Genomic DNA, 23,760 nt, shown 5'->3' on the forward strand with positions numbered 1-23,760 from the left:
ACCCTCCCCCTCAATACGTGATTCTTCCTAAACAAATGAAGCTCCTCCTACCTCCGCTTGCAGGCTCCGCCCATGTTTCAGTTCCTCATGCGTCCGTTTCCGATAAGCCTGCATGTCGAACTGTCATTAACCCGCATGTCGGCTGAGAGCGACTCGTGTCCCGGGCCCGTCCCGAACCGACTTGTGAGTCATCGGCTTCCTAACACTAACCGCTCCTGCGTGTGAGATGCGTAACCTAGCGCAGAAGACACTCCACTTTGGGAAGTGTTTGATCTGGATTGGCTTTTCCTGTGTGGTGATACCTCGTCTCTTCCTTCCTAAATCACAGCTGCTGAGAGCCGATGACTCACAAGGTCAGTGAAGCGATCCCTCCATTGAGAAGCCAGTGGACATGAGTTTGTTTCTCTGTGTAAAGCTCACACTGTTTATTTGATCTGTGCACTTTCATTATAGAGGCTTATAACTATTATTAACGTGTAGGAGAGTGTGCGTCGGTTTGTTTCTCAGATCTACACTTCTTCCTGAGATTTTTTTTTTTTTTTTACCATCTATTACTCATTTTAAAGTTTGTTTTTGTCATGCCGTGTCCTTTCTACTGCCATGTTCTACACTAAAAAAAAAAATCCAGGGTGATCAAATTCTGGGGTTTTTTCATGTATTTATTATTCCTAGGAATAGCTCAAAATAACAAGAAAACTTGACAGCGCTCTGACTCAAGATAGGCAAGTGGAGAAATGGAGCGAGGTGGCGCGCTTTTTCAGAAGCTTCCTACCAAGAGCGTGAACTAGGGATCACTGACTCGCAGAATTCTCCGCAAGCGCGACAATTACAAATTCCAAATTGGAATTGTTCCATTCTCTCTTCGTTTTTATTGTGCCGAATCCTGGCACGCTCTGTTTGGTTGGAGCGAGACGTCACAGAGGAAGGCCATCCCGACATTTTTGCTTGGTTTAGTTCTTCGTTTCTAACCGGTAGTGCCTTTCCTCGTTTCAAGGGAGAATTGTAGACTAGGCTTTTTTTTGTGTGTGTGTGTTTTTGTCTTCGGAGGAGTTTAAAACAAACTGTGAGCAGCAATAAATGCAAAGGGATTTTCCGCCCTTTCTAACGGATAGTTTTGAATTAGATTACTGGAGAATTGCTTTGAATTCTGACGGTCAGTGATCCTTTCTAATCAATTCAGGGGTATTGAGATGAGGTTTTTTTTACTAATAAACTTTGGGGACGATCCCTTTGGCCTCCAGGAGTCGATGGAAACAGCATTAGTGTTGGGAGGTAGATCAGTGTCATGTTTGAAACGTCTCTCAAGCTTGTGGTGACGGTGATATCCATAGTATTGTCGCGGGAAAATGCGCATTTTTACCTTTTTCTTTCGTCCATTTTTTATACCTTTTTTTTATCTTTGAGTGTTTTCAGGAAACAGAAAACAAAATTAGCATCAACAAGCTTGAACCGTGCCATGCTAGCCAACGCTCGCTTGTTGAGGCATCAAAGTTTTAAGATGAGGACGATTTTGATTTCAAAGTGCAATTCAGATTTTACATTGAGACCTGAGAAGTTTTCTGTTTGCTGGAAGCGACAGTGATAGCTATTGTGTGTCAGTATTGATCCATTATGAGAGTTTGATATCTTTATATGAAATAACTTCACCCGTATGTTGGTATTTATTTGACTTGTCATGCAGTACTGTATTCTTATCAATAATGTGCATTATGATTACAGCTAAATGTCATATGCATGTTCCTCAGTCATGGGACCTTTACACAGGATTGAAAACAAACATGTGATCTTCTGTCAGGGTGATTAAAAAAAAAAACAAGAAACAAGAAAATTTGAATCTGATGTATTCCTGATCCTGTGAAAGTGTTTTGTTTGTTTTCTGCTCAGGAGGAAGTCCGCCTGTGTAAAGGTAGTCATGCTGGCTAAAATCAATAAATGTGACTTCAGTTCAGGTTTGTCTCGTGTGTCTTTATTCGGCGGCCGAGGGGTTAACTCTTTGGGAATGTGCTCACATCCGAGCTTTCCCAGCTGTAGCCGGGGCAGGCGGGGAGGAGGGGAACTTCCCAGCTGTCTCGGCCGCTGCTGGACCCGATCACGTTTCACTGAATGGCTCCCGGCTGGAGCCCACCTCCTCGCCCCCGCCGCTTCCTCTATCTCACTCCTGAGAAACACCTACACACAGATGAGGGTCACTTGTCCGACTTCAGGAGCAAAAGCACGTCCTGACCAGGCAGTTTCATGAATTATCAGTGTGTGAAACTGTTTCAAATGTGACTGGGTTGAATTCCCTTCAACTGATGTCTTATCAAGGCGGGTATTTAGTCACCACTGACTGGCTTCCAAAACACAATACAGTCATCTCTCAGGCAAAAGAGGGCCAGGTCCGATGAAGTGGAAACTGTTATGAGCCAACCACACCTCTACACTTTATCTGAAATATAAATTTGATTCAAGCCCGCAGCTCTGGCATCATGGGACTTTTCTCTTTGACAAAACCACATTTCCTTGTTCCTTTAAAGTCGATACAGAGTAATAAAAGCTAGTAAATTCCTAATATAGTCCTGGAGTACAACCTTCCTTTATTCCTCATATGTGAACTCACTGTAATGGGCAACCACAGCGTGCCCTCCTTTTCATTACGTACTAGGTTAAAATAGTTTGCAGTGTTGCACCAAGCAGCAGCATTAAAACTTGTACTGCAAAATAAAACAATGATTTAAGACAATTTAAGAAATAAAGACTATAATAATTATACTCAATTAAACCTTATATATATGCGAGCTTATGGCAAGTAAGAGTGTGGCTTCTGCCCGTCTCCTCTTCATCCTCTCCATCAAGGCTCAGCTGGTCGATGCAAAATGGGTCAGTGAGTTTGCATCCCGTCTCTATAAATAGGAGAAAACTTCCACGGCAGTTGCTGCAGCGACGCTTTTACTGCAGTCACCACCAGAGGGCGCTGCGCCGCTACAGTTTGAGTACAGTGTATCGACAAAGAATCATTTATGTCTGTCATGTGATGGATGCTTGAGGACTTTCACCTTCCTGCCCTCACATGGATCGCACACGTAATTGCACATGTTTTTTTTTTTATGTCCGCTGCGGCAGAAATAAGCCCATTGATGATGTTCACAAGTGGATGATGACTGGCCTCATGATGTACAGCAGCTTCGGTGTGTGTTGGAGGGTGAACATGAAACACAAGGGAGGGAAATGAACTGCAACATGAGGTGAATAACGTTGTGCCAGGATATTAAATGTGTTGGGAAAACAAAGGTGTTTATAATGCAGGAATTGGGTCAATTACTTTATGATTTAACGTACATGTAATGAATGACCTATACATCAGAAGAGAACTTTGAGTTGAAAGACAAAACTTTTTCCGCGGTCCCACTGAGGACTTTTATATTTTCAGATTTTAAAGGATGAAAACATTAGATTGTGCTGTAAGTAACATGAGAAGAAGCCTCACGTTGAAGTTCAAAGGAACACAAATTGAATTATAAATTACTTTAAAAGCCACTGCTGTAATAATATTTTCCAAATAATACTTCACAGCTGAACAAATACATTTATTTAAAAAATAAAATATGTATGTTCTGTTTAGATGAAAAAACAACCCATAAAGTCCTATAAAATAACACAAATACCTTTAATATATTAGTGATGAAAAGCAAATTCTACTTAAGTCCTCAGAGGTGTTTCATATTTAAGTGAGTTCATGGAATATATCTACAAATGAAAGTGTTATTCAGCTCTGATGTCATGCTGGAGGCGCAACAGGGACAGCAGTGACAGGGTGCACGTCAGCTCAACAGTGTTTATAACTGGCTTATGATGCGTCCCCCTGTTCTGACCCTGGGGAGCTGTGGTCAGGATGCAGCCCCGGGGGCATCTTATTGGTCAACTCTTTGTGAACCAAAAGCCAGTTCACTTAGGTTGGTTCTTTCAGCAAACTGCCTTGTAGTCGCCCGAGCTGGTAAAATGGAAGTCATGTTCTTCAGATTAAGCGATGAGAGTGTTCACCATCTGATGGATACAAGCCTCCCGCCTCAGCAAAGTGGTCCCCACTTGGGCGTATTGTCACCCGAAACCCTGCTGTTGTCTCTGCTGATCTGCGGCAGAAAAGCCAACAGCAACAGCCGTGGCCACAAAAGAGGTTAATGAAGCGTGGCTGACTCGACACGTGTTTCCAAAAAGGCAGGGGGCCGGGCCAAGTTAACGGAGGAGGAGAGGTTACAGGGGGCTCAGCTGGTGAGGTGAATGGACACTTTAAAGTAGCTGGTGAAGAATCACAACAAAGACAGTGGATTAACCTGCTGGATGAAGACTTTGTCGGGTCATAAAGGCCTGTACACAACAAAACCAGCCGCAGAAGGCGACGCGTGTGAGAGAATCCTGGCAGAGTAAGTTCCTAAAAATCCTGTTAAACATCCTCAATAAGTTGTTGTGTTCTCTGTTGTGATGCTTTATCAGTCACCTTCTCACAGTTTGAACGCCACTTTCACTTCACGTCTGGGCTCTGTGGTCGCCCCATTTGTCGTAGGTGGATGGATGAATAATAAAAGAGAAGGTCAGAAGGATTTAAAGGGTAAATATGATCAACATGACGGCATCTGGGGCGATGATAGCTTTGCTCAAGGACGAGGCGGCTTCATTCATTCTTCTCGCCTCGCCTGTCCCAGGTAGTGTTTCGGTCAAGGCCTGGGGGGCAACTCCAGTAAGTCATTTTAAGTGGCCCATATGAGCGTTACATGTTTGTGACTCGGAAAAAAAAGAGGTCTTTTTAAAGCAGCATTTTTTTAGTTCAATATTTAAGCAAGTCTGAAGCTGTAGCCTCCTCAGCAGGGAGGGATACAAACATATTGGGGCAAGCCAAGTGGAAGCCTAAGGTCAGTTGAAATTCAATGTTTTCCACTCTAACGGGCATCTGTGGAGTCTTTATTCCGAAAATAGCCTTCTTCCTTTTCATGCCTTCACGTGACCGTCCATGTCCAGAGGGTCGTCACAGCTGACGAGAACCCTCTCTGGAAGACACACGTGTACCACCTCATGAAACAATCTCCAGTTCATAAAGACCAGCTTTGAGATTTGAATTTCGCCAGTCAATGAATGGGCGTGCTCGCGCCCAGCAGCGGGAGCGCGCATATTCTTTTTTTTTCCAGCAGCGCGAGAGAGAGTTTGTGGAGACGGAGGAGAAAGGACTACATGAAGGACGAGTGTGCGGCCAGTACGCGTCCAAAATGACCCGGGGACCCCGCGATCTGACAGTAAAAAAGGCCATGAAGCTGTCTGGGTGTGAGTTTTGAACCGGCGATCTGAAGCGGAGACGAGTTTGGAGGACTCCGAAGTCGTCTCGGACGGATTGAAGAAGTGTGCAGGATGCAGGGGGTTTCGGCTGGTGAGTGCTCTCGTATCTCTTTTGTGAGCTGTTTTTCCTACTCTCTGGACGGCTGCGGGCTTTCCAGCGAGGCAGCTGTCACCGGGTTCGGATGGGCCGGAGGAGTCCGGTTCTGTGTCAGGCTGCTGCGCCTCTGAACCGCACAGATATTCACGCTTCATTGAGGAGAGAGCTGACATGGCGAGAATCGGAGCAAAGCTGTGCCACACACACTCCCTCTTCCTCTCTCGCTCACACACACACGTTTATTTCATTAAGTGAGTTTTCATTGTGCGGGATGCTTGGTTAATGTTGTCCCGAGTGAAGCCCACTCCTCTCTGCGCCACTTCGGTTCTTGATGAAGGAGAGAAAACTATCCAGTCTCAGGGTTGTACTCCTCATTTACAGTACTAGAACTAGAACTTTATATGTAGTAACCCTTGAAATGCCATGTGTTAAAGAGTAGAAGTGAATTTGAAGCTTTTAAATGTATAAAAAAGAGTTTTGACACTCTAAAAATTCATAATTATAATAATTCATAATTGATAAAGACAAAGTTTGGACTCACTTTTTATTGAGCCCATTGAATGTGAACTTTAAAAAACACTGTCAAGTCAATTGAAGGTCCCAGTGTTGGTGTGGGAGTCTGGAAAAGTTTGGTGACTTTTGCCCAGGCCTTTATAAGTCGACTACCCGCTCTGAAAATATGGTTTTGTCGTCTTATTTGTCTCTTCATAACATCTAGTTTTAATGTAAACAGAGCCCCGACTGTCCCGACTGTGACCCTAACTGAGAGAGTCAATGTATGCTGTTGAAATTCTGAAGAAAATCCTGCTGGATGTCTGTGCATCCTTTGACCCCTGGTGACCTTTTGACTCCAGATCTGACTCACTTGGTGTGACATTCCTGGACAAAACCACAAGGTGGACCGAGGTACTTCCTTCACAGACGCTAGGGTTGCCGGACAAAGAAAGGGGAGGGTTCGATAGAGACAAAGTGCTGATGGGACGATATTGGGCCGCACTAAAGGTGAACTATGCAGAGAGAACTCCGGCAAATGTGTTTGTTCTGAGACTCGGGGGAGGAATCGATCCTCCTTTTTTTTCCGGCGGTGTATCTTTTCTCTCTCACACTCTGGTTTCGAGGCCTTGCCTTTTTTTTTTTGCTACTTCCTTTTCCTCCCCTCACTGTCCCAGATCAATCTCTGCCCCCTCTCTGTTCTGCCTGCCCCTTCCCCCAATTCCCACTCATAGTGGCTATCTGCAACCATGGTCAGATGAAATATGGCTTTTCGTTCCACAACGCCCCCCCGTCTCTATTTCCTCCACATGGGAACCAAAGCTGCTCTCAAATTCTCCGCTGCTTATTTTTCTGTTTATGATCGCGGGGTCAAATTTGGAGGATCACTGCATCAGAATCTATCAAAACAAACCATCAAGATTAAATGTGGGCCCGTTTGTTTCTCTAGCCGGGGACAGACTTTTGTCTGCTTCACTGACCCAATTAGTTTGGGTGTATTACTGTAACAACCTCTCATTGAGTTTCATTCAAACTAGGGCTGGCAATAGATTCCAATTTGAATCTCATTTAATCGCATAGCAGAGCGATTAATCGCAAATGAATCTCACTCTTTTATCTGCTCTACATGTAACTTAAAGGAAGATTTGTCTATGGAAGAGTTTTAGTTGCGATTAATCGAGAGTTAACTCTGCATTAGTTCGATTAAACTATGATCATCTGCATAGATGTAAACAATTTGCTCTGGATTGACCTAATTTCACATTGTGAGAATTGTTATATATATATATATATATATATATATATATATATATATATATATATATATATATATATATATATAACCTAATTGATTCAGATTTTTCTCACGTTTTCAACTCGCTTTTACACGAAACTTAAAATTTATTTTATTTATTATTTTACTAGAATAATAAAAGATTACTGATACATTTCTCCATTTTTATTATTAAAGTGTGGCTTTATCTGGCCCCATATAGCTCCTAAATAATACCAGATAGAAGAGTAAGACAATAGTATATTTTGTCACTCTCCCAAAACAAATGAACTCCAACTCGCCCCCTGACTAAAGACCATCACAATGAAGACGACTTACATACTTGCCAACGCGGACATAAAAGATTAATTCCAGTCAGTACAATGGGTTAGGCCATAGCTGGAATTCCGCACCGTCTGAGACAGTAACCTTACACTTGTCATAGTCTGCCTTTCCCCAGTCGGCCTCTCTGATGTGAGACAATGGTGGTCGCGCTGCAGCTGCGAGATGCTGTGACTGTACCGTCTGGATGTTGAGGTTATTTATGATGAAGCAAAACTATGTGGGTCTGTCTGTGTCTGCGCGGGCCAATGTAAACTTCTCCCCTTAGTGTTAGATAAACAGGCAGCGCAGGAGTCGGGGAGGAGGATGGTGAGGATATCATCTGCACTGATTTACCCCCATGGATGCTCTCTATGGATTTGAAGGTTGTTCTCCAGTTACCTGGAGAGATACTCTTGTCATGCAGCTGACAGATGCTCCATGTCAGTGTTTTAAAAAGGGGCATTGTTACACGACGGATTGGATGTTCACAAGTTTATGGAGCTTGAACTGCATTTGACGCACTGAATCCAAAGATGTGGATGGTTTAGTTGCTAAAAATATCCACACAGATAGCGGTTAATCGGTGACATTCAAAATGAAGAGACGTTTTCCTGGCCTGTGATGTCGAGAGGCTCTGTATGACATGTAGGGACAGGTATTTTAATAAACAAAGTCGCGTCTTCTCATAGTTCTTAGTCAACAGATTGTGCTGCAGTGGCTTTGTGACGATAATCTGGAAGTTTTGTGAAACAAGAAATGACACAGTCGCCAACCGTGTTGGAGCGAAACCTGCGTGAGCAGGCTGGGTGTGGAGTTCAGAAGTGAGGTAGCGTGGAATGCTGGAACAAACTTAAACGACATAAAAAAAATCTTTACATATGTGTATTATTTTACACTAAAAATATGAATTATGGAAAATATTGGAAAATAAATCTTTTAGTGCAAGGTATTAAATAAGATATACATATTTCTTTTAAAATGAAATGAAATAAAATTGTATTTTTCTGATGTATTTATTTCTTTATAAATAAATATTTAATACATTATTGTTATGTTTCCCATCATGTATATGCTGCTTTATTTCTGTTATTCTTGTTTTCTAGAATAATATTAAATAATATTTTAGTGCAAGGTATTAAATAAGATATACATATTTCTTTTAAAATGATAATTGTATTTTTATGATGTATTTATTTCTTTATAAATAAATATTTAATACATTATTGTTATGTTTCCCATCATGTATATGCTGCTTTATTTCTGTTATTCTTGTTTTCTAGAATAATATTAAATAATATTTTAGTGCAAGGTATTAAATAAGATATACATATTTCTTTTAAAATGATAATTGTATTTTTATGATGTATTTATTTCTTTATAAATAAATATTTAATACATTATTGTTTCCCATCATGTATATGCTGCTTTATTTCTGTTATTCTTGTTTTCTTGAATCATAAACTGAAAAAAATCAGCTTTTATAACTCAGCATTTTGTGAAGGATGGTGAAAGGTTTGTCCCGTGGTCCATTAAAAACCAGTTGGCTGTTACAGTTGACTGGCTTCTGGACTCTAAAAGTGTGATTTGTTGACGTTGAGAATCCTTCAGTGAAGCTCCAGAGACTCAATTTGAGTGTGAATTGAGGCCCGACTGGCAGATCCTCGACATTTCATGTTGTTTTTTCCTTCATTTCCACTGCACAGACGTGGCACTCGTCTTCTGTCTGAGTGGAAAATGTCGATTGTAAAAGAACGTGGATTGCTATTGTTGGCGCCAGTGTTGTCTGATATTCCCGTCTGAATGTAAACAATGAGGAAGTTAGTGCCGCATCATGTCGTCCGGCTCACTGGTCACGTTCCAACTGTGACTCCCCTCTGCCATCCTTGGTGAGCGTGCATGACTCAGGCTCCACCAGCTCCAGGCTCCTTCCCTGCTGCCTGAGTGTCACATAGATTTTCCTCATCACGTGGGGCTCCGAGAGACTGCGGCCGGGAAATGGGGCGCAGAATGGAGTCGGGTCTCCTGGTGGCGAAATGTTGGACGACACTGTCTCTGTTGTGGTTGCACACACGCATCACACCACAGCAGCAGTCGTGGACTGGGATTTAAACCCGGCTGTGCTTTCTCTGTCGCCGTATCAACCCTCCAGTTGGACCGGTTCTTGACTCATTGGCAGGCATGCCGCTTTGACAGGTGTGTTTTCAATCGCCTCCGTCAGCAATCGGCAATTAAAACATTCTAGATAGCGGCGCCACACCTAGCTTCCTCGTCACATTAAAAGATTGTTGCTTGTCTGCATATTTCATTTGTGATGCCTTCTGACCCTCCATGTTGGGAAGTGGACCTGTCTACGGGCGGAAGTGCCTCGCTTCTCATGTCGATTTGTAAGGTTTCCACAGCCAATATGTGTTCCTAAAGCAGATAATATTCACTGAAGAACGGCGGAGGAAACTGGATTGTGTTTCTTAAATCTCACATGTGAATCTGAGTTGGAGTCAGAAAGAATCTGGAGCCCTGATGGTTCAACATCGTCCTCGTCCTCGTCCTCACCTACTGTCCTGTTTACATTCTTCACCTGACAGCCTGTAATCCTCTTTGTTTTGGCTCATGTTTCGCTCTGTCTTGAGCCATTCATTCCTTCCTTGGTTTCCGACCTACTGTCTTTGTGTTCGGCCGGTGACCTCTCCTCTGTGTCTGACCCTTCGTGGCAGGGATTGATAGTGTTGAAGGGCCACCATCAAGTCATTTAACCCAACAAATCTCTGTGGATTCTACTGTAAAATAAAATGAAAAGTAGCATCTAAATGATGGGAAAACTTGAGAATACTGAAGCGAAGGTTGCAGTTGTTTTCTCTTCTAAACTGTCGCCATCTGGTTTATTTTATTCCATATTTCATTTACCTCCTAGCTTCCTTTGTTTGTAAAATATATTAAAGATAATATAATATATTAAAGATTATTTCTCAGTAAAACTTTCAGACTAATCAGACAGAAAAAGTGTACATGAACATATGAGAAATTAATATTCATATATCCCAATAAACAATAAAATATGGGCTGTCACTTTTAATTTTGTCAAGGAAATATAATTTACTTTTTTTTACGCTTATTTCCTCGTACAGAATACAATCAGCCAATGCAAATTCTACTGTCCTCAATCGCGTCCCATTGTTCTCTTAAGTATGTTTAAATGATATCCACTTCAAATTAACTTTAATTCGATGTTCAGTCAGTCCCAGTTCTGAGTGGAAACTGGAACGCACCGAGGTGACCTGAGGCAGCTGAGATGGAAAGGTTCCTCTTCTCTCTCAGTGGTAGTGTTTCAAAAGTAGAGCAGGTTCGCACCTAAAGAGCAGAGCTGGCCTCTCCAGTCAGAGGAGTGTTTCAATGAGTTGTGACAGCGGAGACTGGACCAGGAGAAAGTGGAGCACTGTGTGGTATTAGGATGTTTCTCTCCGGAGAAGTCCTTCCTGCACATTGTGTTTATACTGGAGGTCTCTTGGCTTGCAGCAGGGTCTCGCTCACACACTCACACAGAAGGCGGAAGTGACCTAGTTTTCCTAAATGGTACCAACTGTTGAGGCCTTCTCCTAATGGACGCCGTTCTTCGGTGTCACCCAATAAAGGACAGATATGGAGGACGTGGACCCTGGAGAGTCTGGTCCCGCTTGTTGGCGCAGGCCGGCATGTGTGTGAGCCAGATGCTGGAGTGGAATACTTCAGGAGCGAATTAAGGATCAGTGGCTGGGCTCTAAAAATAGCAAGATATCAGTGTTAGGATTCATTCAACGCAGCGGACGTGTGTGGAGAGCAGGAGGTCAGCTTCTCCTCACCCTTCTGTGTGTGTCTCTTCTGGTCTGCTGTCTGTCTGGATGGGACCTTTGCTGATGAGGGGGATTTTCCTGGGAAAGTCATATGGAAAGAAAAGAAGAAAAAAGTGCCTTAATAGTAAAAGCATGTTCCATTCTATTTCTGTGTGTGAGTGAGTGTGTGTGTGTGTGTTTTATGAGTCCTCTTTAGCACACTGAAGGCATTGTGTTTTGATCATCTGAAGAGCCGGCTCTCTGGAATCAGGACTTCCTGTTGACTCTGAGGTGGGGCGGGGGCGGGGGAGGGCTGAGGAGGAAGACAGAGGTGAAGGTGAAAGGTCGTGTCTTCGTGTGCAGATGGTGTTCTGGTCAATCATCAGGAAAACCTGCGAGCACTTTGTCGATTAGCTAGCAAGAAGAAAGAGCTGCGTTTTGTTGTTGTGAGTAAAGAGCGGTGAAAACAGTTTTAGGAAAATTAAATGTAAATGTAGTCTTTATTTTTTTAAATTTATAGCCTGATTTAAACAGATCTCAGATAAAAATGTTATTTTCATTGCAATATTATTCTTCATCTTATTGTTATTATTATATTACAATGCGAGTACATATTTTTATGGATATATTTTTTTATATTTCATTTTCTTACATTTACTACTTCATACTTTTTAGCTTTAATTGTTGTTTATTTATGAATTATTTTAGATTACATACTTATTCATGGCCATATTTCTCTCATCAATATCTTAAAAAAACATCCAATTTTCTCATGTTTCATTTTAAGTATACTTCACTTTAATTTGTTTTATTAAGTCTGAATCAGTATTTCAAATGCTAGTGTCCATATCATCGACCTCATTATTATACATAGATATGGTTATATTTCAGATTATGCAGCGCTAAATGTCATTAAATTCTAATAACAAAGTACAGGATTTTTTCCCTCATTATTTGTTTCTCATTTGAATCATCTGGATTGTTAAGATTGTGAGTCTGTTGAGTCCAATGGTGGAAAACGGCTCCGGAACCTGTGCGTCATTTTGGTTCTTATTTTAGACCCCGCTTCCTTATTCGGACGCCGACTCACCTGATGTGTCCGTAAAATCTGCAGCAAACGTCTTCCAACTGTGCTTTCAGTAGACAAATGGTGCCTGTGTTGAATTCTCCACGCTTCCCCCTCCCCACCTACCTCCCACTCTGACCAGCATTGTCTGTGGGGCCGACCTGTGACACGTGTCATCCAGGAGTCGGGGGCCCCGCTCATATACAAAGAAAGAGTCTCCTCTTATATTTGAGGTGGCCACACCTTTATCAGCTGCGCAGTCATGTGACCCTGACAGATCTATCCTTTCTTGGCTACAGATGGGGCTCCTCTCTTCATGGCGGGTTTGCTGCGGCCCACCAGGACTCTTCACTCCACTGCAGCCTGTCACTGTTTATCTCTGCTTTCAAATGACTGTCTGAACAGAGCTTTCATTTACTGCTCTGTTATAAAGCTCCGCCGCCGAGGGAAAGTTTTACTGTCACACTGTTATCGCTGCTCGCTGGCATCAGTGTTGGGCCCAATTGAAGCACTTAGGGATGCTTTGATGGCTTGTGAGGGGTGCAGTTGGCGGAGGATGCTCAGTCGGCGCTGACGCTTTCTTCATGACTGCATTGTGTTTGACCTTAACACCATGGACAACAGTGACATTGTTGCCTGTGGAAACATCTTCATGTACACGGCCATCCACAACAATCACATGATCATAAACTATTGCAACGTTTTATGAGTCCATATAAAGTTATACATCGAAGTCTACACTTCTGTCAAAGCTGAGGAGCGTAGGAGCTGAACTGGGCCTGACCTTATCGTGGTTCCGCTCGTAGTTCTCCTCTAATCCTTGTCACTAGATGGCAGAGTGTAGTGTTGAAGCTTACATTTTGACAACAAACACCTAAAAATAGAACCACAAACAACAAGTTGCTCAAGGGTTAAACAGGTGGTCTACTACTATAAACTCTGCTTGCCACAAATTCAGGATGATAAGAGCTTACAAAGAGTCACAGTTGAAGGTTTGTTTTTGTTTTTTTTCAACTTTCTTAATGGGATTGTTGTGTCCATCTATTTAGATAGGTCCTTGAGTTACAATTGATTTTCCTCTTCCGTTTCTTGGACGTATGATCCACACGGTACTTTATAATAATCGTGTTTCGCAATGACTCTGACTCGCATTTAAAGACATGGGAACTGACAGATTGAACTGCTCAATTTATTGCAATTGCAATGCAACTTTTGTAGCGCCTCTTTTTGAGGTGCGTTACCGGGGTTTGATCGCTAGATGCCACTGTTGCATCACTACGCTACTCCTGCGCTGACTCGTTGGAGTAAAATGATTTAAATGGACGCGACAAATGTGTTTTGACTTGGCCAGCAGGGCGTCCCGTCGTGCTTTGACGTGTTTGCTTGACAGTCAAAATGGATCGAATTGGCGGGTGAAAGCGATGAGACATCACAGCTTGTCATGTGAGGCCTGGTTTCATGACCTTCGGGGTAAATCTTATCACTTGATATTCCAGAAATAAGGGTCTCAGCTGACACCACTTTCCTTTGGCAGGGCTTCAACAGTCCCATAATGTACTGCAACAGTTGCCGCTCATATGACAAGGATAGATTCAAGTGCAACCTTTCGTAATTGAAATCAATACAGGATGATGAGGATTAGGATTCCACGTCTCTCCAGATTGCGGTGTAGTTTCACTGCGTGACATCATCTCCGTGTGTTGTCTCCCGCCTCACGTGGCTCTAATTTTGGCACTTTTCCCCGCGCCATATTGCTCCAGCTCTCATCACCGGACAGTCATAACACCCTCAGCCTAATGAGGAGATGAGAGCTACATCCACACAGATGGATCCTGTTCCTGTGGGGACCTCTCTTCCTCCCTCAGTTATTCCAGGCTGTATTTCATCGAGGCTCTTATTCACTAACTCAATGAGATCTGCGTGAATGGTCAGAATGCCACCAAACTTCTCGGCGCCTCAGGCTGCGGCGCATCTGCTGGTGATGGTGTGACTGTCTGTCAGCTGGTTTCTGCTGCCCGAAGCTAAACTGTTGTCTTTCGTTTACATCCGAAACATGAGTGGAACATGAACAACATGTATTGCTGTGCGTGAAGCTGTCAGCGGCTCCTCTAAAGCTGAAGGATGGGACTCATTAAGGAGTCTAGAATCTTTTGCACTGCAGGGAAGGTTGCCAGCAATACACTCGTACAGGTGGAGGAGTCACAGTCTCAACTCTGCTGTTGGAATTAGCTGCTTGTAAATGTGTGTGTTGATGGATGACATCATCCTAGCAGGAAATATGAGAGCAGTTCTGCTCCAGGCTCCTTCACTTCTGAGGGCTCTGGATGTTTGAGATTCTCTTGCAAGCGTGTTGTGGAGATCACATGATGCACGACGACAAGTAAGCAGCTGTAACTTGTAAATAACCTTTGGTTGCACTTGTGGATGTAATCCGTGTGGGTATTGTTGCACACGAAGCAGAATACTTGAAGGAGCAGTGGACTTTTGTGTAGAGTCGAAATATGATTGGCATGACAGCACAATGCTCAACACAATATTGACTCAGTCATGTTCTTTACTCATTCTGTATCAATGATGTCGGCTTTTGTCCCAATGAAAACATTATTCTAAGTGTTAAATCAATATTTGACACTGGAGTTATCAGATTTAAGGTGAGACTGTAAACATTAGCTCGAGCATCAGACAGACATAATATTTTTTAGGTTTCCTTTTTTAAACTTAAACTTCCAAGCCTTCATTTAGTCGCCTTCATGATGGTTATGACATCATAGTGTATAGTGTGGTTCACATGGATTTGGTGCACAGTTAAATAAAGACATAATTTTAAAGCTCATTTAAAAGCAATTTAAATACTAAATTTACTTACTCTGAAGGCTTCATTCTTTTTTGCTTTCAATTCATTATTGGCTCTATCTCTATTCTATAATAATAATAATTGGATAATACTGGATAATGAAATAAATAAAGGATATTATGCTTCATTAGAATGTGTATTATTATTAGTTTGGATTTGTTTGTGGTGTGTTAGCTATTATGTGCTGTTTTCTCAAATTAAAGTGTCTTTTTATCACAATTTTTCCCCTCCAAATTCTGTCTTCGTCATGTCTATCTTCCTACATATTCATGCAGGAGTTTGTCTTCCTTTTGGAATGGTAAGACTTAATTTTTTTCAGTTGCTTCCGCTTTTTTCTCCCTATTTTGTTGTATCTTTTCCCACAATTATAATGCAGTTTTTAACAGCTGTTTTGACAGCACCTCACAGCAGTCGCAGTGGCATTTCGGATTTTTTATTGCCCTGTACAGTACAGTGTGGTGAGTTTTACCAACGCGAACACCCCTGTTTTTCTCCTGACATTACCTTTCCATACATCCATTCCAACAACAGTGTGTGCGAAGTGTAGTCACAGGCCATCTGGACACTGTGGGGAGAGTCACGTGACCCGACCCTCCGCTGGGAGCACACACACTGTAACACCTTTGATGCTCACATGCCTTCACACCTCCAAACATGTAATTCAAGGGCATGAACCCCAAAAAACACCTCTTAACACTCAAATTATTAATCGTAACACTTTTTAAAATGAGAACCTACGACTTTAAAACAAATGTGTTTACAGAGGGACTCACATTTAGCAGTTGGTCAGTCTCCTCCTTTTCCTTCAAGGTTGTGTTGGTTCAAGTTCTTCCCGGGCCTCTTTGTGATTCAGATGAGACTCTCTCCTTCCAGTTATGATATTAATAATAAATTAAAGGATTCTCCTCTGGGTGAAATATTAAAGACTTCTTTAAAGAGTAGCATGGACTCCTCGGAGAGGGAACACGGCTCTTGGTTTTAAGATGAGGTCTTTGATTTTAGGCTGCTAAACGGTGAAAAGTTTTGGTCGCAACCTTTAGAAACTGATGTGTAAAACATCATCTCTGTGGATTTCTGAGGGTGATTTTTGGTGGCGATGGTGGCTACATTAGCTTAGCAATGGAGGACCAGCACTGAAATGGCCTGTCTGCGCTCAAACCCATTTCATCTCCCGCCAAAGCCTGTTTATCCGGCCATTAGTGAGTGATCCGGATTTATCTTGTGTTAAATAACCCTGCATGTTTTGTCTCCAGGACTATAGAGGCCGGACCAGAAAGTGATCAGTAACACACTTGTCCTGCGCGTTTGTCTGTTTTTTGTGGTTAAAATCCTTCACTTGGCGCAACAAGCAGTGGAATGTGAATGGTCTCCATGGCAACGCTCAGGGTTCTCCACCGACCAAGTGTGCCGTCCACTCCACTGGCAGCAGTTGGCCAAGTGATCTATTTATCGCTCCACATTTTATCCTCACACCACCCGCGCACTCCAACTGGGCCAAGAAACGTTGGTGGGAGGATCAGAACCCGTACAGGAAACTGCATTGTTCCAATTCCAAAAGTGAAATCTGCAATGTAGAAGAGCATCTAAGACCTTGTTGGCATCTGGCGCTCCTCCTACGCGGCAATAGAAGCCACGGAACGCAAAAGCTGAGCGGTGAAAACGCGAAATAGTTTGACTCTGACCTCAAGAAGGGCCCCGGTGCGGCCCCCAGTCCGCTCTAATCTGACCAGGCAGATTACCAGTCTGACAGACTCAGACTTGACTTTTCAATCTGAACCATCACTAGCTCATCTAAATATTAGCATAACACCTTAGCTCAGCAATTCTCCTCTCCGTGTGAAGCCCTCCGAACCTGCAGTTTGAGATGTGACAAGAAGGCGAGAGGTTCTACATTCCAGCCCATCCACATTGCATTCCTCTCTGCCGTGTAAAAAGGGGGCGCCATGTCACAGAGGCCAACCATATCTCGTCCAGGGAACGCATTCAGGCCGCACCTGTGCCTCTCCCTGTTGCCGAGGATCAACTCCACTTTTAAAGCCTACGTTTCCTGAATCTAAATCATTTCGTAGAAACCCATCCCCCCCCCCACACCTCCTCACATTCTCCCCAGATTTAAAGCCCCCTTATCGTTTTGGAACTGGGGATGGTTCTCGGCTGTTTCCATGGTTATGCCTGGCATCCGCCTTGAGGTTCTGAGCAGCGTTTTGGGGAAGTGTCACCCTTCTCTTTGAGGCTGACATCACCCCAACTATTGAGTTTGGAGAATGCAAGCGGAGGGGGGCTTGGGAAATATGAAGGGGGAGGGGTGTAATTATATGTGCATATGAAGGGAGTTGAAGCAGCTTGAACGCGTCAATCTGGCAGCTTTTGTGATCCTGGTGTCTGTGGGGGGAAACGGCACGCAGACACGGACCCCCGACTGTCTCCCCAAAGACTACGACATGTATTATTTAAGGAGAAAACATTGATTGAACAAAGAAATGTGATCATGTGGAACAACACAATAAATGCCAGAAATGTGTTGTATTCATTTTTGGAACTGGGTTTGTCGTTTTTTTGGGGGGGCTGCTCCTGCATCGTGTGACCCTGGCTAGCTGGGAATAGGCTGACAAAAAGAAGTAAGTCAGAGCTCGGTCATCTGAGACATGTATCGGAGCCTACACCCGGGGGAGGCGGGAAATAAACATGTGTTGAGAACTGTTTGAATTTAGAAGTATTTTGTACTGAGGTTACTTGGTCAATTTCATTTACAATGAGCCCAACACTTTTATGAATACATGAAATAAAGCTTCTATTAATCTAGATTTTATTATTGCATTACAGTTGAGTTCTATTTTGTATGTCCTTCACCGTATACACAATTTATTATTGTCTTATGACTAAACTACCTAAAACTTGAATCACTTTCATTCCATGTCACTTGAGATGAGATGAAATCACGAATCCTTTTGGTAAATATGCAACTAAAATTTTCATGTCAGTAATTGAATGTATAATTCATATTATGTAGCATTGTATTGCATATCAGGAAGAAAATAGCTTATTTAAAAATAATATAATTATTAAATGCAACAGTTGCTTTAAAGGTTCATGCATCAAGCTTCAGCAAATGTTTCTATACATTCATTTTCATAAATCAGAGTCACGATTCCTATTAGAACATGCCACCTCTGCGCGACTTCACTTACACCCGTGCTCGGTCACACCCACTCCCATCCACACACACTTCCCCCATCTTTCATTCAGCCACTTTTCCTCTCCTCCACTGTTGTCCCTCACTTTTTCTGCCCTCCCACCGCTCCACTCTCCTCTTTGGGCGGTCATTAGTTTCCATAGCGACAGTTGGGGGGCATTATTGCCGGCTGAGAACTGTTCCACGCTCCTTTTAGAGCGGCGCTTGCATTGTTTTCCTCCGCCGCTCTGAATGGTGGCGCGGCTCGCTACAGGGAGAGCTAGGGGGACCCGATCTTTTGGGGCTGGGAGAGGAGTGAGTTGGCGGACGGGAGGAGGAGAAAGAGGAGGGGAAGGAAGAGGTAGAGGAGGAGAAGGAGGGAGAGAGGAAGTGTGCTGGCTGGAGTGAGTCAATGAGGGAGCTGGAGGAGCAGCAGTAGCAGGCTGGCTCTGTACAGCATCCAGATTTTAGGCAACGTGGTGGACTCCTCTAGACTGGACTTTTATGGATTTCACCGGGGTCAGGACCTCGTCTTGTGAGCAGGAACTGACTCTGGAGTCAAAGCAGATGGCAGCTAGCTGGTGAGTAGTTTAATTTTTGCGTTTTATGATCCCAGCAGAGGCTCTACGGTGTTTTGGAACCTCAGTCTGGGTCATGTTTGGGTGTGTGTGCCCTGATCCGCTGAATATGGGATAATGACCTCTGAAATATGCATGCCAGTCTGCATGTTTTATTAACGCCCGACTCTGCTGCCTTGCCTCTTCCCACCCGAGTCTTTTGAGGGAATCCGGGAACGGGCATGTGTCTTGGTTCTGGTTTGTTTGCTTTTCTCCTCCGCCAGTACAACATGGGGTAATGAGGAGTGAGCGCTGAGCCCTCAGCGCTAATGTTTTCTTTTGCCTGGCTGCCCCTCGTGCGGCTTCACCTATCGGAAAAAGAAGCGCCCTGCGATCCGGGGCAACATTGACAGCCACTCTTGTTACCAGACATGTGACATGAATATACTGCCACCCAGCGTGTTCCTCCGTCTGTTAGGTATTTTCGCACTCTATAATTTAGCCGGCGAGGTTTGTAGAATCAGGGAGTCTGAGCGTTTCCATGGCGACCGGCAGCAGCTGTGCTCGCCGAGTGTGTGGCAGACACTGTGGCATTGCCTAGAGACTGTGAGACTGTGTAATCGACGACCTTTTGACCCAGATCAATGGGCCGCTCCCGAGCCAAGCACCCACAGAGCCTTTTTGACATATATTCCGTTTCGCAAACAGCTGGGCAGCTGCGGAGGTTTCCTGGATCGTGACTGATCCTCTTAGATTGTGGCCATCATTAGTGTGGGCACATCAGGGATTGTCAGTGTAATTAAAGCATGACCCCTGAGAGTTCATCTTCTATTACGTCTACTTGTCTTGATAGGAGCGACTCGAACTAAAGCTCAAGGCCGAGCAACTTTAAATTGAAAATGGAAAAAATAACTGTAAAGAAGGAAGTATAAAAGCGGCAGCAAGAGGAAGAACCAAAACAGGTGTTGTAGTTTCTGGCACTTTATGCAGGAAAATCGTGTGATTGGGGATTAGGTTCGAGTTTTCAGACACTTCTTCTAGTTGTCATAGGATGGCAGTAGCTTGGAGAAGAGAAGATATTTGGAGGCAAAGTCGAGGTTGGATGAAGAAACCCGGAAAAGGAAGATGATTTTCATGGATGTGGTCAGTGGGTATAAATATATAGCCAAGTATTCAACGCATTGCTGTTCAAAATCCGGTTTATAGTCATGTCCAATCTCCGTTTCCTGAGCAGATGAAAGGAAAAAATCATCAAGTGCCATCTCACCACAAACATTATGAGACAGTTGTTGGAGATAAATCTGCCGTTTCGAGAGTCACGGCAGAACTCCAAGAGCTAGTCCATGTGAAATCCTTCACCCTCTGGCCAGTGGAAAGAGAGAGTGAGTCACCCCTCCGACTGAGCCATGGACAGGTTTGCTTTTAGTGAAAGCCATCGGAATGGTTGTCCCTCTCCCACAGTGTCCGCAGCTATTTAATTCAAGTGTGGGACCGTCGTGCTCTTTCTCCTCACATCTACCCTCATCTAAGCCATTCCAGTGGCCTCATTCTTGGCCCAAACACGGGAGTGGACCACAGCAGGTTTACAGGCTTATTAATGTCCTCCATCACACGGCGGCTTCCTCCATCGCAGCCCGCCCGGGGTCTTCCTGCGTCGCTGAGCCACCCCGGGCACTTCCTCTCACGCCGGCAGGACTAGTGAGCAACATTTTTGTCGGTAAACCTGGCACCTTTTCTGAGCCAACGTCTCTTGACGTAAAGCAGTCAAGTGTTATGTTTGGTAGTTGCGTGTGTACGCCTGCATGCGTGTGCCCTTTACTCCTCTATTTGGTCTGAGCAGCCAGTCGGAAAGTGTTAGGAGTTCTCTCGTCTCCATCGAAGCATGTGTGTTGTCTTTGTTCAGGAGTTTGGCAGCAGACAGGAGAAATATGAAAATCACACGGGCCACTTCTGAAATAGCACCGGGTCAATCAACCTGTGGTTGTAAACAGTGAACATCTGTTTAAAGTTCTTGGCCCTCATCTGAAGTTTCTGTCCCCACATGTGAGGTGCAAACTGGAGTCAGTATTCATCATTAATTTGAGTCATGATTCGTGGTGATGTGTGCAACGATTCCCCTAACTCACATACCCCTATATACCGGACAACCAACATTCAGCAAGAGCCAGCACCTCTAGTTCTGTTAAACACTGGATTTGTTTTTGTGTTTGTGCCTCTCCATGCCAAACCTGCGTTAAATCTAGGGTTCAATTCTCGCCTCTGTGCCTCAGGGTCAAGCCCAAAACGCAATTTATATGTGCCCTTGATGTTTACCCATAACCGAGCGGTAAAATCTTTGCGCTTCAAAAGCTCATCGGGTCGACGCCGTCTTTGTAGTTGTGTGTCCCACTGCTATACACAAGCCTGTAACCTGCAGCTTAATGAATTTGTGCCGCGGGGCGTACTGCGTGCGAACCTTATGGGTTCCTGGGTCCCGACTCGGCCCTTGTTTGCATGCGTTCATCCATGTGAGATACTAGCCGGCTGCTTTCAGAACCATATTTCCCCTTCAGGGTTGCTGAACTGGAGAATGTGTTGCTGCTGAATTCACATCAGGAGGGGACTTTAATGTCTCCTTGTAAAATGAAAAGTCATGGAGCTGCTCTCAGTAACCATAAAAGGTAAATTTCAGGATGCTTTTAGTGGCCTCCCGATCTTCCTTTTCACCTCACAAAGCTGGATGAATGTAGCTCAGCAGGAGGAATGTGGAAACATGGAAGTGTGATGGGAAGGATGTTTAAAAATGTATGAACCACAGCTTCCCATCAGAGAAAAATCACCTGCAGATAAATATCATTTAGCCTCCTGGCAGACCTTCTTCCATCACTCCTGACCTCTACCATCAGACCCCCCCCCCTTTAAGAAGCGTGACAGAGGTGACAGGTGAGGAGAGCCACCTGCTGCCAGTCATTACAACTCTATAGCAATCCTGAATGACAGTGATTCATCCAGCGGTCAGACGAAAGTCAGCATAGAAGCTACTCTCCAAGGCTGGACAGTAATAGCTTGTATAACTTTGAATTAGACATGATGTCGTGTCTTAGTGAACGGCTGTCTTATTTAAGTCGCCGTGGTTACTTAACTTACCGCAGTGAGTCTGCAAAACTTCATGCCTGAGGACACATGAATCTTCTCACTGTAATTTGATAATGTCTCAGTATGTTTGGAGCGACATAGTACACTGGGAACATGTCCAGGTTTTTGTTGTGAACTCGCCCCAATGTCAATGAGCAGAAATCCATTATTTTTAGGGTCTGTTTTGGAGTTAAAGATCGCCACTCACACCTACTTCCTCATTCCGTCCCAAGCTTGAATTGTTGTGACACCATACTGAGAAGAGAAGGGAGTCTCAGCTGCGATCGGAGGAAATGCTGCAGCCATTACAGAGGAAATTGAAGCCTTTGTGAGTCTGTCTAGTGTTCACCTGGCTGCTGTTTGTGTTCACACACCGCAGGCTTGCCAGTTTTCCTTTCCGAGCTCACGCTAAATGTCAACTGGTGTCACTCTTTTAATCCGCAGTAGCATTTGAAGCCACTAGGGTTTAAAGCTTTAATGACTCATCTGAAATACTGCAGCCAAGTGTCAAGACAGCGGCTCTTAGCCGGAAAGCTGACGCGGCCTTTCGGGGGCCAAGTGACATTTTGAAAATCATTCCGTCGAATGAGAAGCTCCTGTGTTCAGTTTGCGCTGACCCGGAGCGTAACTCATCTTCTCTAATCAACCCATTCTGGAACAGGAAAAGCAGGAAGGGGCGACCTTTGACCTGGGCTGGACAGAACCGGCCCACCGGGGTACTCCATGTATCAGCAGGGTGATGTATACTGTATATACGCCCTGTCCACATGCTGACATCCGCCCTGCCTGTATCAGGAACGACTCCACCTAGTAGGCACATGTCACTATGAAAGTAGAGATAAGAGATGCTCAGTCAGGTGTGTCGAACTGCGACTTGTGTCACAGGATCATATACATGACCCTCAATATAGTATAGTTTCAGAGCCCTCAGTTCAAGCCCCATAATGCACTGCAAGCATCGGAGACAAATTAAATCCCATTTTTCAAATAGAAGGAAGGTGATTTTCACAGTGAGTCATGTCCTGCATGAGGATCCTGGACTCAGTAATCCCCCCTGTAAACCCCACTTCCTCCTGCTGGAGGAGAGGCTGAGCAGTAATCGGTGGTCTCGGGAGGTGTGTTTGGTTTGTCAGTGAAATGTTCTCTCAGTATGAGCCGTGTTTTATTTGGAAAAGGGAGAGCAATTTAGAGGCCATTTGGTTGCTACTGACTATTTCTCTGTGGAACATTTCCGAGCATCACGTCGTGAAAAAGGCTCGTGCATTTTAGTGGCATGTGGCTGGATAAGACGACAGAACCATCTATGTAACACATATGGTGTGCGTTCGTGCATATATAGGTCATCCGTGCTCAACACCCTGCGACCTTCCAGCATCTCATCAATCATTCCGACCAAGCAGCCGGGCTGTTTTTAACTAGTCCTTTCCCCGGCATTGACCAGTTAATCCAATCAATCAATACATGCTAGAGTGATCAATCCATTCACGCCCCAGAGACCCTCCATCTGTTTGAAGAGTGGTGGTTCCTCCACCCGGAAGATTAAACGCTATAATCCTCATGATAGCGCGGCCGTCTCCAGGACAAGGGGGAATGATTGAAATTTGTTTTGAAAATACTATTCCAGGCTTCGGTTCCGGATGACTCACGAGTGAGACCTGGATTTGCCGCGACTGGCCCCCACACCCTGTGGCATTGGAAAGAGCA

General features: G+C 44.0%; 1 protein-coding gene across 4 annotated transcripts in view; it reads left to right on the plus strand.

Moving 5' to 3' along the window:
• The first annotated feature begins 4,292 nt into the window (after window positions 1–4,292).
• fgd (faciogenital dysplasia) overlaps window positions 4,293–23,760 on the plus strand; it is a 34,780-nt gene continuing 15,312 nt past the window's right edge. Inside the window, exons 1-2 of one of the 4 annotated variants that reach the window (XM_053848650.1) lie at window positions 4,293–4,400; window positions 5,127–5,395. In XM_053848650.1, coding sequence (XP_053704625.1) covers window positions 5,377–5,395 — 19 coding nt within the window. In that variant the 5' untranslated portion in view covers window positions 4,293–4,400; window positions 5,127–5,376. Of the gene's footprint in view, window positions 4,887–5,126; window positions 5,396–23,760 lie in introns of all 4 variants that reach the window. The other 3 variants (XM_053848648.1, XM_053848649.1, XM_053848651.1) reach the window with 3 other exon arrangements.

Source organism: Synchiropus splendidus, chromosome 18 (assembly GCF_027744825.2).
Source record: "Synchiropus splendidus isolate RoL2022-P1 chromosome 18, RoL_Sspl_1.0, whole genome shotgun sequence".
Lineage (NCBI taxonomy): Eukaryota > Metazoa > Chordata > Actinopteri > Syngnathiformes > Callionymidae > Synchiropus > Synchiropus splendidus.